This window comes from Nomia melanderi, chromosome 6 (genome assembly GCF_051020985.1).
Source record: "Nomia melanderi isolate GNS246 chromosome 6, iyNomMela1, whole genome shotgun sequence".
Taxonomy (NCBI): Eukaryota; Metazoa; Arthropoda; class Insecta; order Hymenoptera; family Halictidae; genus Nomia; species Nomia melanderi.
Genome location: NC_135004.1, coordinates 5,308,129 through 5,326,698, shown reverse-complemented (window position 1 = coordinate 5,326,698; position 18,570 = coordinate 5,308,129). Strand labels below are relative to the sequence as shown.

Genomic DNA, 18,570 nt, shown 5'->3' with positions numbered 1-18,570 from the left:
GTTTATTAAAAATTAACTATATTTTCTAAAACAGTATGTCAATTCTCAAACAAATTATTAAATTAGCTATTCTTTTGTATTTTTGTTGTTTTGGTATACTGTTAAAATAAATATTGCATATTCTATACTGCAAACACACAGTATACACGTATATATAGTATCTACAGTTTAAGGATGCTAAATCGGTGCCCGCGGACAACTCTAGTGACACTCCCCTCACAAGAAGTTACCCTCTCCTTATCTACTTTTACCTGCGGATTAAACACTACAGAGAACTGCTCATATACGTACATACACAGCTCGGGCAGCTCACACTAGAGGTAACGGGGGAACGGTTTTTCGAGTTACTAGCGTGAGGGGATTAAGTTAGACACCACTGGTGTACTCATCCCATACTGTGTTGTAAATACCGCAAAACTAACTACTAGTTATGTGGAACAATTAATGCTATTTTTATTAAAAGTTTTAATATATTGACAGAAATGATTGGAATGCGAATGAACGCGTTCAATGATACAGGACTTGGTGAACCAGAGCAGGATGCAAATACAGCTCTAATAGAATTAGATAAAGGTGTGTTTATATTCTTCAGCTTAACCTGAAATCAAGTTTTACGCAATGTTTATTAAATATTGTAATAATAATTTAGTAAATATGTATATGAAAAATATTAATAAAGAATTTATTAAATGTTCTTTTTTTGTAGAGTTTTCCTTTATTTACATATTTATAAAAAGTATTTTTTCAGGTTTACGTTCCTCAAAAATTGGAGAACAATGTGAAGCAATAGTGCGTTTTCCTCGATTATTCGAGAAATACCCTTTCCCTATATTGATTAATTCTTCCTTGTTAAAGTTAGCTGAGGTTTTTCGCACTGGTAGCAATTTTTTACGTGTCTGGGTACTCAGAGTATGTCAACAAAGTGAAAAACATTTAGATAAGATATTAAATGTTGATGAATTTGTACGTCGTATTTATAGCGTGATACATTCTAATGATCCAGTTGCCAGAGCTTTGACTTTAAGAACATTAGGTAGTGTAGCTGGAATTATTCCAGAAAGGCAGCAGGTAAAACATAAATTAATAATTTCATTTATATCCTACATTTATGCAATTTAAAGTAAAAGATTAATAAATTTTTAAGGTTCATCATAGTATAAGAAGGTCATTAGATTCTCATGATTCTGTTGAAGTTGAAGCAGCAATATATGCTGCACAAATGTTTGCTGCACAATCAAAATTATTTGCTGTTTCTATGTGTAGCAAAATATCTGATATGATTAGAGGTCAAGCAACACCAGCATCTATGAAATTACAGCTTATACCTATTTTGCAATACATGCATCATGATAGTTACACAGCATCAATGGTATATGGATTTTATAAATGTTTATATACTTTAAATACAGATTAAATATATTTTAATTTAAATATACATTTATTATAGGTAAATAAACTATGCATGGAGCTACTTGCTAATTACCCAGCAGTTGAATTTGTCAGAGTAACGTTAAGTGCCTTGAGTACCCTAGCTTTAGCAACATTAATTGATATTCCACAACAAGTTGTACTTTTATTACGGTATCTACAAGATGATCCAAGATTATCTATTAAACGTCATGCTTTACATTTGTTACATAGTTTAGCAAGAAAAGGAGCACATTTGTGGCCGCAGGGTGCACTTAATAATTTAATAGGTAAATGCATTAATTATATAATTTTGTAATTCGAAAGAAAATATTTAATAGATTTGATATTTTAGAGAGTACCACCACATTATTGCAAGATGGTGCTGGGAATAAAGATCTTCTTATTCGAACATTGGACGTGATCGAGGTTAAAAATCATTTATAAAACTAAATTAAAAAAGCTGTTCCTATAATTGAAAATCAGGAAATAAATTTTGAACATATTTCATCTAGGTGCTTAGTCAGAGTGCAGTAACATGTGATGCGAATAGGGAAGAAGGAAATCCTCTGTTATCTTTATGTGTAAGTGCTTGTTACTCTCCTGATCCTTTTGTGGCAGTAAAAGCAATTACAATATTATCCAGAGTTGCGTGTTATTGGTAAGTATTTAATTGTGTTGTTAAAAAACGTTATTCATTATAGATTAATGTATTAATTTTATATTTACAGCTATGAAGAAGGTTTACCCGCTTATGGAATACAAGATGTTGTATCTTGTCTTGAATCTTTGATTGTATTATTAGCTTTGGATGACAAATATTTACATCAATTGAGAGTTTGTCTACGTTCAACAGTGAAATTGTGTTGGGCACAGCCTAGTCATTGTTCAGTATTTGTTGATGCTATTGGTGGTACACTTTTCAATGCCAATAGCGAAGGTGGTCAAAGTGAAAAACAAGCAGTTGCTTTGTGTGAAGCTTTGGGTGCCATTGGAAGTTTAGGTGAAAATACTTTACTTCCACTTTTACCAGATATATTGACAAAACTTAAACAGACTTTACATGTTCATACTAAGGTAACATTAAAAACTATCCGTAAACTTGTTAGATAGCTAAAAGACATAGTTAAACAAGGAAAATATACCATTTTTGTTAAAGGTCATGTTATCTACATTACTTTTTCAAATGGTAGCTGGTGGTTATGAATGGAATACGGAATGCACAGAAGCTGTGGAGGAAGTTATTAGAAACGTGGATGGGTGGGCTAAGTATCGAATTGCACGTAGTGCTGCTAGATATGGTCATCATACAATAGCAACTCAAATATTTAGAAGTTTAAAAGAAACAGTTGCATCTGAACAACTACACTTCTGGTTATCTGGTTTAGAATTAGTTACAAAAGCTGAAAGCCACCTTATGTTTGTACAATTTATTATAGATTTATTAAAAATGTACAAATGTATCTTTATTCTGTAAATGTTATCATTTTTATAGGGAAAAGACAGAAGAAACGGAAAGTAAAGCGAAAGTACATATAGTAGAGAAGTTGAATGGAGCCATTGCACGTTATGCCAGTGCATGTGCATCATTGAAAGCCGCTAGTACGCCTTTACGAAGTTTACAATTTGCTAGTGAATATTCGAAACTTCGTTGTGAATTCCTTCAAGCTATCGTTCAGCTTTTGCATTCGTGCAGGTATTATATGAAGTGTATTTTCACAAGTATATATAAATATATGTAAAGTACATATTACGAATTAATAAAAATGATTATCTTTTAGATCACTTTGCACAGCTCCACCTCCAGCTATTGCAGTTACAGTAGTGCTTGCAACGAAAGATGATCTTCAGCGTTATGGTCGCGTTACTCATCAGGTACTTTTTTTTATAATTTTTATCATAGTCTACTAAAATGTGTCTGTTAATAATACTATATACTCCTTAGTTGAGAAAATCTGCGCAAGAATTAAAAAATTGTGCTGATAATTATCAGAAACTATATCAATCGGCTTTCGATGCTGATCCTGGTTCACTAGCGAATATAAAAGCGTATCCTTTATCAAAGTATATTTTAGAATCTATTAATGATATTAGGATAATTTTTTTTAGACAAAATCTAATGTTACATTAGGAGTAGAGACTAAAGGGTAACTTCAATATTTTTAATGGAATGTGAGATTAAAATTATAATAGTTTACATCATGTACATTAAGAGTATTTGTATAACAGTAAAATCTGATATAAATTTCAGTTTCTGGTTTCAACATATTTTTCCTTCATTTAGTATGTATAGATTGCAAGAAATGTGTCGTTTATTAGCAAATAGCGTTGAACGAGTTTGCGGTGGTTCAGGAATCTGTACATATCATCAAAATGATGTAAACTTTGATTTCGGTGACACTGTTGAGATGCGTCAGTTAGCTCGTTGTTGTACAGAACTACGACGCTTGGCGCCACCCTGGATAAGCGAAGGAAAAAACGCAGCCATTAGCCATTCGCGAGTAAACTGTTTAATATCCCAAGTGATGTTGCTGGCTGGAAAGAAAATGAGATTACCAATACCTCGGTATTACTTCCAATCGTTACAATCAACGAGTGTAAAATTATCTGTCTCCCCGCAACCCCGTGTACTTGGTGAACCGGTATCCGTACCTCAAGGTAGTCAATTGGCGCTCAAAGTTGAGGGAGTACTGCGACACGGTCGTCGCGCTTCCCTTTACCGATCTGTTGCTGCTGTTTGCATTTCTATTTCTACTACACCGCCATCGAAGATCAATTCGGATCAGAAGGTAAGATCAATGAAATCAGCGAGATAGACCTTATTCCATGTAATTATTAAAATTGTTCGCACTAATTTAAAATTTAATGAATACTGAAATTCTAATGCTACTTTTCCATTATCTAAATCTCTGAAAGTTCAAATACACAAACATCTTTTTAACACTTGTTTAAAAGTATCAGAAATTGTTTGAGAAGAATAATACCCTATTTATATCATTATTTTCATAAGATATCTGAATAAATGTTTTTGTCGTTAGGATTCTAACGCGAATGAACTACAACAAACAGTTACTCCGCATCGCGACTTCTTTGCCTGTGAGTTTTTGCTTTCCCTTGGAAGCGCCGGAACGGGAACAACAGCATGCGCAAGCAACACACCTAATGTAAACAACAACGCCAACACAGGGGGCGGGCAGTATCAGGTCACAGCTAGTGCAAGTATACTTGACAAGGACGGCAACGTGTGGAAGTGTGGACCACGTTCCACGCTTCAAGTCAGAGTACACGAAGAACCAACCAAAAGGAAGCTACCATAAATGAATTCATAATTTTTCTTATACATAACTTGTATGTACATGAGATTGAAACAAAGACTATAGAATAAAATCCTCTCTTGTTTCAAACAGGTCGTTGCGCTGAATACTCTTTAAATCTTAATGACTTTTCAAGTTTTATATTTTATAAAGTTTATATCTCTGAAAGACTCGCGCTTCTCAAAACAACGAAAGTATGCGTTGCGAGTTCTACTTGGATCTAAAGAATTCATGCTACAATATGATCTGTTCCTTACAGCTATTGTATAACAATTATGTATCATGGTACAGATACTGTTAAATAAATATTTTTATTATTATCAAGGGTTGCACTAAATAAAAGTGTTTATTTTCAAAGAATGTTCCCCCAGCCTTACAATGTTCGGCCGGGGGTAGTTACAGCGTTACGCCTTTGAGGCGAGGGTGACTAATTATAAAATTATAGTGTTCATTCGCTATTCAGCTACGACTAATATATAATATAATTAAATATAATTTTGGCTAACAGATAACTCATAAATAAGCAACAACATAATAGGAAAGAAAAATAAATAAAGAAAGGAACAAAACAAAATAAAAATAGATCAACAAATAAAGTATGTACAATAGTGTGAAGATAAAATAAATAAATAAAATCCGAGTAGGCAGGTACATTACGCGTTGCTTGCAACAGTCGTCGTATGACTAGATTGTGAAGTGTATAAAATTCTTGTCGCACTATTCCGGAGTGCAGATACCATCTCGCAACTCCGGTCCCCGCCGATTAGAATATAAATAAATGTAAAGAAATAATCAATATAAATAAAAGTAGGAAAATAAACAAACGTAGAATAGAATAAAATAAAAATAGAATAGAATAAATAAATATAAATAGGCAATAGCGTAAGTAATGTACAATAAACTTATGAGTAGCTAAATACATAGTAATGCATGTGTAGGGCGCGAGTGCATGTGCAATCGAGGAAGCAGCGAGAGTATAGTAGAAAAATAAGTGTAGAAATAACAAGAGGATGGCAGATAGATATGAAAAGAAAGATAAAGATAGAAGCAAGAAAAAAAATAGATGAAGCAGCTAAAGGAATAAATATATAGCAGTCAGTCCCATGTCAGTAAATAAAGCATAGCGAGTGACTAGATAAGTAAAATAAATATATAAATAAATAAATAGATGAATAAATAAATAAATGGATGAATAAAAACATAAATAAATAAATAGATATGGAGATAAATAAATAGATGTACAGATAAGTAAATAAATAGAACAGAGTTAATAGTTAAAATGGATACGTTGATAGATAAAACGGGAGAGAGTGAATGGTTCAGAAAATAAAAAAAATAGAGATAAAAATGAGAATTGCACTAAATACTACACGATTTTCCTAAATCATTACAATAAATAATTAACCGTGCCTCCATCTCTTGCCTTACTTTTAAATGATTACAGATCATTCAATAAAATACGATTAATATAACGTAACTATACGTAACTATACAAAAATATGATCAATCCTTCATATTGTACAAGTGCTTCGTACTAGTCCTTTTTTTGACATTTAATTCATTTTAATTTAGATTACCATCCTAAAAACGCATGCTTCAACGATTGTGAAAAATATTTGTATTTAACGTAAAGGTTTATTTCATCAATCACGGGTAGTAGCAAACAATAGCGTGCCGTGTGTTAATGAAGAAAGGATTGCTGTAATCGCGTGCTCGACTGTCTCATATGAAATGGGATTTTACGTGGGATGAGTGGCTGCGTTTTCGCAAAATCCGCCGGTTCGACGAGGGGGTATCAAGGGGTATCAAGGGGCATCAAGGGGTAAAGGGGGGCAGACCAGCAGCGTGAGTCACGGGCAGACGCGCCGTGAGAAGCCCATAAAAGGGCGATCGCGAGGGTGTTCGGCGCACAGTCGCGCACCGTCTGCCCGCTTGTACGGCACGCGGTATCCCTCGGCGTCGCGGTGCGCTCCGTACAATCGTCATCCCCCGCAGGAGCAACAGTTATGCCCTCAGATCATCGCGTCATTGGCTGACACGGTCAACTATCAAAACTTCGGTCACGCGTGTTCGCGCGGTAAGTCTTTTTCATATCATTCCTCAAATTTTACGCGTTCTCCGCCGATTTCAACTGTACCGATCGCCTCGAGCCAGCGTGGTCTCTTAAAAATCGTTTTCTTCAACCATTCCTAGAGCCAGAATCAGTTTCAGTTTCCAAGTAATTCCTTAGGGATCAACATCCTCAATGTATGACAATGAACACGATCCTCGATTTCGAGATTTTAGTAATTCCAAAACGCAACCAGCATGAATTAAAACGTATAAGAAGCTAAGATTTACCAGTACGTGATAATATCGGGGATTGTAGACGACAGAACATTGTTACAAATTTTTTTATTCAAATATATCATACGTTCGTTTCATTCTTCGGAATTGGTACGCGATGGTTGAACGATATCGGAGGAATTTGATTGAATTACTCGTGGTAGTTCGGTTTTCCGATTCTTGCAACTTCGATTTTTGGAAATTAAATTAAGGCTGCGCGCGTACCTTTTTTTTGGTTACGTTTCGATATATTTTGCTGCGACGAAGTGGTTTAATAAAGGTAAATGTATTAGTTTATTTCCGTTTCGATAAAATCTTTCGCAGGAAAGTGAATTCTTACTTGATTCATTCCAATTTAATGTATGAAAGTGAAAAAAGCATTTGAAATGTGAAAGTTGTTATGTGACCGTTATTTGCTCATCCTCGCCTGTTGTTTTAGTATCCTTCTGTAATAAATTTCTCTCAGTTTTCATACAAAAATTGAAATTTTATACGCGACTCGGACAAATAAATGCGACAACTTTTTGTGGATAAATATATCAATCAATGTAACTTTAATTCTGTCGTTTATTAAACTGGTTGTTTTTATCTACCATCTGTCTGTTAATAGTGTTTAATATAAAATTTGCTTAAAAATTCAAGAATTTTTATTATTGAAAGGAATTTAGTAAATGAAAGAAATTTTATATTCTTCGCTTACATTGACCAATTAGTCCCCGAACGTGTGTACTTTTGCTTTCACTATTAATTTTCAATTATTGAACACATTATCACTCGCTATGGAACTAACATTTCGGTTTTTGTTTCCTCGAAAATTAAAACAATTTGATTTGTAATCATTCAAATATTTGGAGGGGAGAGAGAGGGAGAGATACAGAGAAAAACAGGTAGTGATAAAATAGTCGTATTACAAACGATAGGAATAGTGAAAACTTTCCAATTTTTAGTTCACATTTAATTTTGAACACTTGCGAAAAATTCGAGGTTCGACGGTCGACGAAAACTTTCTGTTTCTTGATAGATTCGTCATAGATTCGAAGAATCGTTCACAAAACGGAGCACTCGTAGAGCACACGGCCGCGTTTAATGACACTATTGAGACGAGACAAGTGCAAAGAGTCTCTTCTTCTTACTTTTTTCTTGATCTTGTTCCTTCGAAGACAACTTTCTCCGGTAGCACAGGATGACCGATATTCCTTTAATTTCCCTTATTTCAATTAAGCAACGTAAATATCGTTTTGAAACAATTAAATGCTCGACCTCTCGGAATCGTGATCTTTTATAACGGTGAAAAGAAATGGCGCGCTGGTTAATTGAGGCGTGCAGTGTTCTTCGAAAAGAGCAACGGTTTTAGTTGCCAAGCCCAGCGTGTTCAATTTGTTGCAAGAATTATTTCATTGCCCGAGCTTCTGTTTTCGCTACAATTCAGGTTTAATTGCTACACGATACAATGATCCGCGTAACCAGAGGAACGCGTCCCTCAAATGGGAAAAGTAATGTATTTATCGAACTTTCGATATCTAGTTCTTCGTAAAATGGAAACGGATCAGGACGAACTCATCACACTTTCATTTTTTATCGAGGTAATATGTAAACGTTTATATGTTTTTCCATGGAAAAGAATAAAATTTATTTGTCCGGATTGTTTAACCGTTTGAGTGCCACGGGTCTTTGCAAAAACCCGGTCGAAAAGTGCCAAGCAGCGCGATCGCGCTTCTTTCGCTTCAATTTAGAAATTGAATTACGTTTTTCTATTTTTTCATGGAAAGACTGTACATAGCGCGATCGTTCCGTTTTTCAATTTCTAAGCAGGTAATAATAAAAATAAAAATAAATAATTAAAAGGAAGACAAATAGAGTTAATTTGATTCTACGAACCGATCGAGTGACACTTTTAGAGGGTGTAACGCAAAAGCGCGATAATGCCGTTTGGCACTCAAACGGGTATACGATTCCAAATTTTATACTATAATTGTGATGAAAAATATTACAATAGAATGGTGAAACAATAGATGCCAGAGAGATTAATAGACAGATATTCATCATTCGTTTGATTAAATGATTGTTTGGTCATTTTCTTCTGATGTATCATCACTTTTTTAACTAATTTACGATAACTGAGAAATATATATATATATATATATATATATATATATATATATATTTTTATAATATTCAAAGTTTTATTCGTTGTATCATAGGAATTTTCAAAATGTTTAATCGTTAATTACATGAAACATATGAATACCGTTCCAGTGTTTCGAAACAATTCGGTTAAACCGAATAGTTTGTCGATCGCATCGACAAAGAAGTTTCGTTTACGAGTGCAAAGGATTGATTTGCTAAATAAAGTTCGCGGAAATGTTTGTATTGGCGTCCTACGGGTCTTAAGAAAATGGCGGAAGTTAGCGACGCAGTCGATACGTAATTAGGAGAATGGGTGGACGAAGAACAAAGAAATATTCGAATACTTCTACAGGGTGTTCCAACTTTAAGCAACCAAACTGAAAGAGAACGCTGCATGATAATAACTCTTTAGAAGCTTTGTTCGCGAATTACACTGAAAGCATGAAATATTTGACAAAAACAATAACGCATTCGCTTTTATCGCGAATACAATCTAAATTCTAGAACGTTATTCCAAAAGGTACTTGATAAACCGATCAAAATCGCGTCTTAAACTGGAATCTATAGCTTGTGCGCGATTAAAATACGGATAACGTTAACAATACGTGAAACAGAGTTCGTTGAAATTGCAAAAAGTCACGGCCAAAGAAACGACAAAAAGACTTACAATGATCCTCTTTAAATCCCATTTAAACAGCATTCTACAAGTTCAAACGTATCAAATTCGTGTCATCCGTCGGATTAATTTTATTAACGTTTTTACCGACGTTTCATTATCCGCAATGCGTAATTCCTTTCACGTATTCTCTTTTCGGGCTGGAAGCACGTTTTTACTTTGCCATCCGACTCGTCCCGTAAAAGTTTAACAGAATTAAGACTCGGGTAGCAGAGTTTAAGGACACGTGTAATTGTAACTGCTGAGCAATGAAGTACCATGCGCGTTACAACAGTAAAGGTATCATTAACAACACTACCGGCAACATTCATCCCATTTTAAAAACAGTTTCAAGCCGTAGAATCTTCATTCTCCATAAAATTGTAAACACTAGTTGCAGCATATTCCATGTTCAAACAATTAAAACGCCTTACCCGTGAATATTCCCCAAGAGCGATGATCTTCAAACACACCCCAGCCTGTTCCAATAGTTCTACCTTGCATGAAGAGGCGAGTCGACCCCCGGACGTTTCCTATTCAAATTCGTTTCGTTTATTGACATCCGCGCCGAAGTCCCCTGATTCCGCGACGTTCCGCATAAAAATCGCTGCGCCGGGCCCTTTGATCCCGACTGTCCCGTCCAACGAGAGCGTGTCCTTTGATTCGATGATTCCGCGGACCGACCGCCCGCCCGCCTACGCGCCTATGTGTGTAAATTTCACGCAAAGCGACCATGTCGGGTCCCGCAAAGTTGTTTCAATTCGTCTCGACGTCGTTCCCCAAAAGCGTGTAATTGCTTTTTTCCCTCCTCCTCGCCCGACCCGCCCTCTCGCTCATTCTGGTCCTACCCCTCGCCGAGGCAACCCCCGGCCTCCAATTATCCGCCGCGCGCGATTCAGGTACGCAGCGTTTACAAGCTGCACGCGGATAGCGGGCGAAGACCAGCGCAACGGCATAATGTACAATCACTGTAGACCGTGCCTGCGAGTCGGCACCGCACTAAGCATTGCGGTTTAAGCCGCGCCAAGGGGCGCGATGTATGCGATCGTGATTCCGAACTACCGCGATTCCCGGCGAACCGGCGTAGTTGTGCTAAATGGTTCGCAAACTAATGTTCAAAATTCGGGCAATGTCACGAGACGATAGCGAGGTGCTGCGATGGGTCGCGAAGGGACGCGGTCGGAACGGACCTCCGCGCGCTAGCAACCGAAAGGGGCTGACGGGTTGAGGGGGCAGCTGGTAGTAACCGATGCCTGGGACATCCTCTACGGTTCAAACTTTTCGAGATTGAATTAAATAAAACTGCTGCTTCTCGCCGGTGCTCCTTTTTTCTTCGCTGCTTCCTTGCCTCTTCTCCCGTTTCTATGTCTTCAGTGTCTTCTTCGTGACTTCCAGTGACGACAAAACGAAACTAGTTTGGGGATAATTAGCAGGGAGATTAAAACTGTTGGGTTTGGATGTACCGTTGATCGATCGCGAGGCAGACGCGAATGTTCGTGCGATTACTGTGCTTGGGGAAGTAATGGGAAATCGGTTGGCAGATTACTATGATCTTCATGTCAGTTTGTCGGTAATATTTTCTTGCTGTTCACCTGCCTTGGTCCGTGTTCTTATCCGTTTCCCGGTATCGACCGTGTTTTGTTTATATTCCGTTATGTCTACGGTGTATCGCTCGCTACTGTATCATCTGTTTGCTTTACTGAGAGGTCATGCATGTTTATTTGAATATAAAAATGGCATGTCACTGAATACGTGAAACCGATTTTTCTTTCGTTCTGGTGCTCGTAAAGTAGTCTGGAAAAACGGGGATTTCTGCGTTAGCGTTTACATGGAGGTGAAATGCTTTGATTTCGTGGATTCCTGACGGTGGGTCTTTGATGATTCATCCTTTGACGTACAAGGATTCGAAAAATAGTAAATTATTCAATAGAATACATGGGAGCGGGTTTTGAATGAATAAGTTCACAGAACACACTTTCTCGTTAACTTCACTGGAATTTGAAAAACAATCGTTTCTGAACTGTACGTTTATTTAATTACGTAACGTTCTTCCAGGAAGACAAAAAGAAAACACAATCTTGTCGCACGATTGAATGAATTCCTCTTCGAACGCTGTTACATACCATCGGCCCGTTGAGCGCCTATTGGATTTTGTGTAGTTGTAACAGGAAATGGGAACAAGGTTCAGTTTATTTTTCTATGCATAGCAAATCTCATTTCCTACGTACGTGTATGCGAAACAGATATCTTATTCCCATCCGTGCAATCAAAATGCAAGGTATCTAGATATTTCTCAATATGTAGCGAGCGATGCCGTGCATGCAATCTTCTGATTTACACTGTTTCCACAAAAAACGTTTACATATGTAATTGTAACAACACGCAAAACCAGTGAAATTTATTTTATCAATGTGACAGACTGGCGTAATGTGTAAGTAATTGAAGATTTATTTTGCATCGGTACAAACGTAGTTAATGCAATTTACATTGGCTGTTATAAAAATTGGCAAATCCGGCTGAGAGGTAGCAAAGCGAAAGTTCCTAACTCCTAAATCCTACTCTAACACCTTCCAACCGACTACAGTTAATGTACCGTGATTTACGACCCCATCTTTTTCTCTTTGCCTACCTCCATCGTAATCCAGGTAATTGCCGTCGAATTTGAGCCAGTTTCCTTTACGACTCTGACTCTAAATCAACGCTCGTTTATTACATAACAATGCGATGCATTGCAATAATTCAATTAAGAATTAGCATTCGTGCATTAAAACCTGGACTGTTTATTACGAATATAATTAACTGTTTTATAGCCTGATAACATTTCCTAAGTATATGATGTCCAGTATATCAAATTTGAAAATTTATTGATCCACCCCTATGGTACAAAAATTATAAGACATACTTCATAGCATTCATAGATCCACATAGATACAGATATGCGTGATCTTCCAGACTAAATAAAACCCACTTGTTATACCTAATCATTAGATAGATAGTTTAGACCAAGAATTTCTCTTTTGAATCTTTAGGCTGGGTATCAAAGAAACCTTAAAGATAGCCTAGATCACCATCAGTGCTAGGCTGTCGATACTCTTAGACCACGATAGTTTTACACGTCCATAAATTTGCGATTTTTGATACTAGGCATCTAAATTACATAATTTACATGAGAGATTCCTCGATCAGCAATATCGTACTGAGAGAAACTCAACTCTTCGTGATCTTAAAAATAATTCGAAATTATTATAATCTATTTGTCGATATGATACATGGCAAGTGACACATTACATTTTTATAATCACTTCCGCAACCATCGGAGCAAACGAAACGATTACGTAAAGGTGTCCCGGAAAGAAGAGATGAAATTGGTTATGAAATTGGCCATATAACACCATGGGCCGAGCTCCAATTAAACAACGTTTTTTATCCTGTTTGATTTGCCGGTGTTTGCGTTCGTCAGCTTAAAAGTGAGGCTTTTTGAAAGCTCGAAATTGCGTAACGACGATAAAGAGGATTTGTGAACGACTAGGGGGGAGGGGGTGAATTTGTAAGATGAGCAAACACGGGGTGGCATAAAAGGATGTGTCAAAAACCGCGGATAACATTTAAATATTGCGTTGCATGGCGTTACGGTGGATCGAGTCGATAGAATGGACTTTTGGTTCCACTTTTTATTGAAATATCTTTGATAATAGATCGCTATTACGATTCGTTTTTATCGGGAAAAACCGATATGGTCGAATTGAATAATCGAGCATACACGGATATTCTTTTTACCTCGCCAGTGAGTGGAAGCCATGTTGTTGTTTTTAACTTCGTTATGCCTAGTTTTTCAGTTGCATACGCCAGTTGATTGATATTCGATGCTGTTTTTAGGTGTGAGAATTTATCTACAGGCTTCGATCAATTTGCAAAAACTTCGAATCTCTCTTTCTTTCGTGCCATATTTTCGTACGCCATTTTACGCGCGTTTACGGTTTGATGGACTTCGCTTACAACCTTCAACTATTCCTCGTGAAACCAAACAGAACCAATGTCCAACCCTCGTAATAACTCAAATATTCGCATGAAAATTTCTTGTCTGATAATCTACACTTCAGTTCCATCGTATTTTTAATCCAGCTGCCATATTAAACATTGTTACCCGGTTAACCCCTTGGGCTACAATATCTTGTGATACTCGCGGTAAAGATTTACAGTAGAATTCAACAAACACAAACCTCACTTAATTTCTTTCAATTCGAATTAAACATTATTTTTCCATTAACAATTATAGTATTGTAGAATAGCGTACATATAGAATCAACGTATTATGCTTTCCTTCTTACAGAAAATTACAAATAAACAAAGAAATGGAGTCAAGGATTTAACGATGCACTATAATGCACTTCTTTGATGATTCAAATTGAATCATCTTATCTTCTGTTGCAACATTCTGTTTCCGCTCTCGTTGCGCGCAGCCCGTCGCATCGTTTGACCACGGGGATGTTATATAGGGAAAGTGACGAAAGCGAACGACAGGAATAATGGACAGGTTCGGGTGGAGCGGCTTTCCGTTCAGTAGGGGCATTTGTTCCGCTGACAGTAACTTGTGCCCGTAATAAACATGCCGAGCCAGTAGATTGACTGATGATACCGTTCGACGTTAGATGTTATTGGTTGCTCCTATAACATTCGCTCGTATTCAATATTTCGACGGCGGTCGGTAATTATTCCTGTCTCCCCTTTTTCCGTTTCAATCTTTTTTACCACGGGTGTCGTGTAAATTTATCTCTGGGGACCGCGCAGGAAGTCGCGGTTCAAAAGAAATGGATGTTCACCACCCGGCGGAGAGCTGCCGCGCGCTGCAACGACGACGGTCGAATGGATCGAGCAGCCGAATCTAGTTTCGTTCTCGTTTTAGAGGGGAGATCGAGTGTCACAAAACAATATTTCATCCCACGAAATAGGAAACATAAGGTAAACCACCATGCTCGCGACTGTGATCCTATTATCGGCCAGTTGCTCCCTTCGCGTTATTAAAAGATACAAATGGCAAGCTGAGCGCGATTTGACCCTTGAAGGGTACTGTATATGATAACGTTGTTGTATAGTGGCATTGGTCTGTTAAGGGTTAATATTAAAATAAAATCCATAATGAGTAAATGATTTGCCATTTAAATCGAAAAGTGTGATTCTTGCGCTAAAATTCCTGCGTTTTTCATTCTGGAGATCAATTATTTATTAGCTCCTTGAGAACACCAAGTTTGATTCATTATTATTACAAATTTGTCGATAAAAATTGTACAGATAACACATTTACATAAACATCTTTTAACGTGAAACTATTTACACAATTCCTCGAAACACAAAAATATCCCACGTTCGACAGCCTCGATAACGAACGCGTAGTGTTCGCGCCGACAATCGCGCGCTGCCTAGAAGCTAGACTCTACAGCTAAATCGGCCTCGGCAGAATAATTCCCCGCCGGTCTAATCTGTTCCGCGTCGGCCTCTTTATTACAGTTCCCAAGGTATACAGCGAGCACGCAGATTAACCCGCGAAGGGTGTCGCCGTGTCCCGAGGATTCAAAACATGGTGGGAGGGAGACAGGCGGCAGAATGAAGAAAAGGAGAAGCGACGCCAGACACTTTTATCTGTTTACCCTCGCAAACCCGTAAACTCTTGGAAAAAAAAATCCTTTCCACCGAAGTTTCCTTGTAAAACATCCCTAACGTTGTCGGTACGCCGCCTATCCACGGCAAGCCGACCTCGGTTGCACCCGTAACTAACCACTAACACTGTGCCACCCCCCCCCCCCCCCCGCGTAAATCATTCGCAGCTTATTTACAGGTTGGTCGGCCTAGCGATACGGATTGTATCGCTGCTTCTGGTCGTTCGAAATTTTATTTAGCTGCTCGAATGCTTTATCGCTACAGCCAGCGTCGCCGACAACCGCAGCGTGGCCTGGTATTCAGAGGGTTGACGCGAGGACGAAGCGGGAACGGGCGAGTGGGGGGGAACAGGGGGGCAAAAAAGGATCCGGGAATCTGGAGAAAGCCAGCCCCGGAAACACCCTCGGGCGTGATCGTCATTATCATAATTCTTTCTCAATGTCGGCTAACGAAGGTGACACTGAATGCGTGGAGAGGAGTCGTGCGTTCTCGCGCATCGGAGCCAAACAACAGACCATCCCCGAACAGGTGGGGTGGCTTCTGCGATGGTATGGGGGGAGGGGCGACAGGGGGGATGGAGAAGCGGGGAGGGACACCTGACGGTGTATCCTCTCTGTGCACGGACCAGCCGCGGGGTGCAACTTAATGAGCTTCCTGTGTTGGTTCCGCTTGTACCGTATAACCTGCGTCTCTCACTCTTTCCTTCTCGTCCTTCCCATTTTTGCCCTCGCCCTCTTTTCCACGGAGATCGCGTCCGATCCTCTCTCCTTCGGTCTGTCGTCCGCTCCTTCGAAATCTGACGCCCGACCGGCTGCTCCGGGTGGCGAGGACTGCTCCGCGGTAAGCGATCCGGAGTTTTTGCTTCAACTGATGTGCGATAGGAGTTGGAACTACATATTGTGTTTGTGGAGTGAGGGTAATGTTTATTGTGGATGTTTGCAGTTGAATTGCGCTGATTTCTGGGGTGTACGAGTTTAGAAATTCAAGGCAATTTTAGGGAATATGTTAGGCGTTGAGGGTGCTTATGTATTAGAATTGATTAGTCAGTGATTGGATAGTGGAATGATTAGTTGTTTGATGGCAAATGGGACTGTGATAAGACTTTAAGTGGTTGTAGGAAATTTTCAAGGATTTTTGTTCATTGTATTTAATAGTTTGTTGTAATTAGTTGGTGGGGAATTTGTTATTCATGTGACGATGACACTGAGATGAAAGGGTTAGGCCATTTTATTTATTAGAACTATAAAGCTCTGGAATATTCATTCAATATTTTGTTGTAAATATTAGCGTTTAGTTTTAGGCCAACACTCGTTTAGAAAGTTCACTGATTAATCAACGTTTTTCGGAAAAGCCGGCTTAAACATCGGAACTTCTATAAAATTATCCGTGGTCGTTCGCGCAAAATCCGATATTTTCGTCGTGTTTACGTGTACGACATTATTCGAGAATTACCACGAATTATAGATAGTTCGGACCGGTGCTGAACTCAGACATCGAATTTTGTTTGTCGTTATGAGTTTTGTTAATTAACACATACTCTGATAGCAAGTGTTTTAAGCATCATATTTTGCGCAAGCATCCTACGGACTAATGTGCAACGGGAGCTGATGAAAATTTGCATCGTGTTTTTTCGAGAAAAAGTTACGTTCATACGTGTATATACCATGAGAAAAACAATTTTGAGATTGCGATCAAAGAATTTTAATCTTTATGTACCATGCGACATTGAACATTTGCGAATAATTATATTGTGAAATGAAAATATTCGAACGCAGTTATTCCTAGTTTTTGAAGCTACCGTTCTCGATCCTCCCGGAATATTTTAACCTCTCGTTTAGAAAATTTCGTATTTTTTCTACGACGGAATTTTATTTCATTACATGTACATTAATAATTGCTTTCTAGGATTTAATTTATATTTATTAATCGTCTCCCTTTGTACCAATTTCCCAACGCAATTCATTTCTACGTGTTTTTTCCCTTCGAAACACTTTTTCTCCGAGAAATATAACTTTGAAGAGACCAACGACGCGAACAGAATCGCGGCAACGAATGTTCAGGCGTGCAATCCCATCTGTAACCACGAGTTTCGCGACATGGATTCTCGCCGGCAATTATTGGTGGATTCTGCCGGTACGACTTGCTAGTTTCGCCAGTGCATTACGCCCGTGCGGTGGAGCCACGCCGATAATTCGCTGCGCACTTGACATATTATTGTATTAGGACCCATAATGGCCTATTTCCGTGTTGCTACGGTTGATGTTTCACAGGATCGATTCCCCGCATTGAGCACACGGTGCATGTAACGAATTCGGGACTTTCTTCTGGTTGCCCGTACTACCGCCATTACCGCAGCTCGATTATGAACTTGTTCTTGAACAGGTTTCGTCCTCTACACTTTCTGCCAACAGCAAAATACATCAAAGCAACAGTCCGTTTTGCTGAAACTTTGCTTGAAAATATCTATAATGACTGCAACTTATGAAAGCCATGGGGATGCACTTGCTGAGATTTTGATTGACTTACATTCCAATTTGCGAATTAATCAGTCTTTTTCTTATACAATTAGTAATTTCTAAGAGAAACATTTACAGGGTATTTACGTTAATTTTGTTCAGCGTTTTTTGCCGAAAATGGTAAACGTGAAAAAAACGGGAAAAGACAAAGTTGCACAGTTTATTACGACCAGTACAGTAGTGTAATAATTTTGACGTTTACTATATATCGTTCCAGCAGTTCAAAGTAGAAATTAGGGGATCATTTTAATCCCCATATTATAGGTCCAGTGTTAAATGAGAAATCAAAACTAGATCGTATTTGGCCCGCAGCAGTTTCAATGAAAACGGTGCTCTGAAGAAGCTTCATCGCTCGAGTCGATTAGCAAAATGAAATTTCGAGGAAAGGATCAACCAGAGCTCGCTGCACGATCCATTGACATCCAACGTGCTGGGCTTGAGCAATTATTTTACCAAGTATATACGAAAATCCCATCGAAAAGCCTAATTACTATCCATTTTCGGGAATATGTACTTCTAAAATCGCGGGGCGGTCTACTTTACACGCTTCCCTTTAAAAGCTAATCCGCTA

At 38.2% G+C, this 18,570-nt stretch overlaps 2 protein-coding genes across 4 annotated transcripts in view; both read left to right on the top strand.

Moving 5' to 3' along the window:
* The first annotated feature begins 158 nt into the window (after positions 1–158).
* Positions 159–4,811, top strand: INTS7 (Integrator complex subunit 7). Of its 3 annotated transcripts, none has more exons than XM_031980004.2 (14): positions 159–320; positions 481–573; positions 749–1,068; positions 1,145–1,369; positions 1,448–1,697; positions 1,763–1,836; positions 1,923–2,068; positions 2,139–2,484; positions 2,567–2,826; positions 2,903–3,103; positions 3,189–3,282; positions 3,353–3,456; positions 3,701–4,196; positions 4,446–4,811. In XM_031980004.2, exons 2-14 carry the CDS (start codon positions 483–485, stop codon positions 4,722–4,724), a joined length of 2,886 nt encoding a protein of 961 aa, XP_031835864.1. In that variant the 5' UTR covers positions 159–320; positions 481–482; the 3' UTR covers positions 4,725–4,811. The 3 variants fall into 3 exon arrangements, with proteins under 3 accessions (XP_031835864.1, XP_031835854.1, XP_031835842.1); XM_031979994.2 differs by having other exon boundaries at positions 167–402; XM_031979982.2 differs by lacking the exon at positions 159–320 and having other exon boundaries at positions 328–573.
* A 1,826-nt stretch (positions 4,812–6,637) lies between these two features.
* The window catches only part of LOC116427909 (lachesin), a 48,759-nt gene continuing 36,826 nt past the window's right edge, over positions 6,638–18,570 (top strand). Inside the window, exon 1 of the mRNA XM_031978759.2 lies at positions 6,638–6,798. The gene's annotated coding sequence lies outside the window, so the exon portion shown is untranslated. The remainder of the gene's footprint in view (positions 6,799–18,570) is intronic.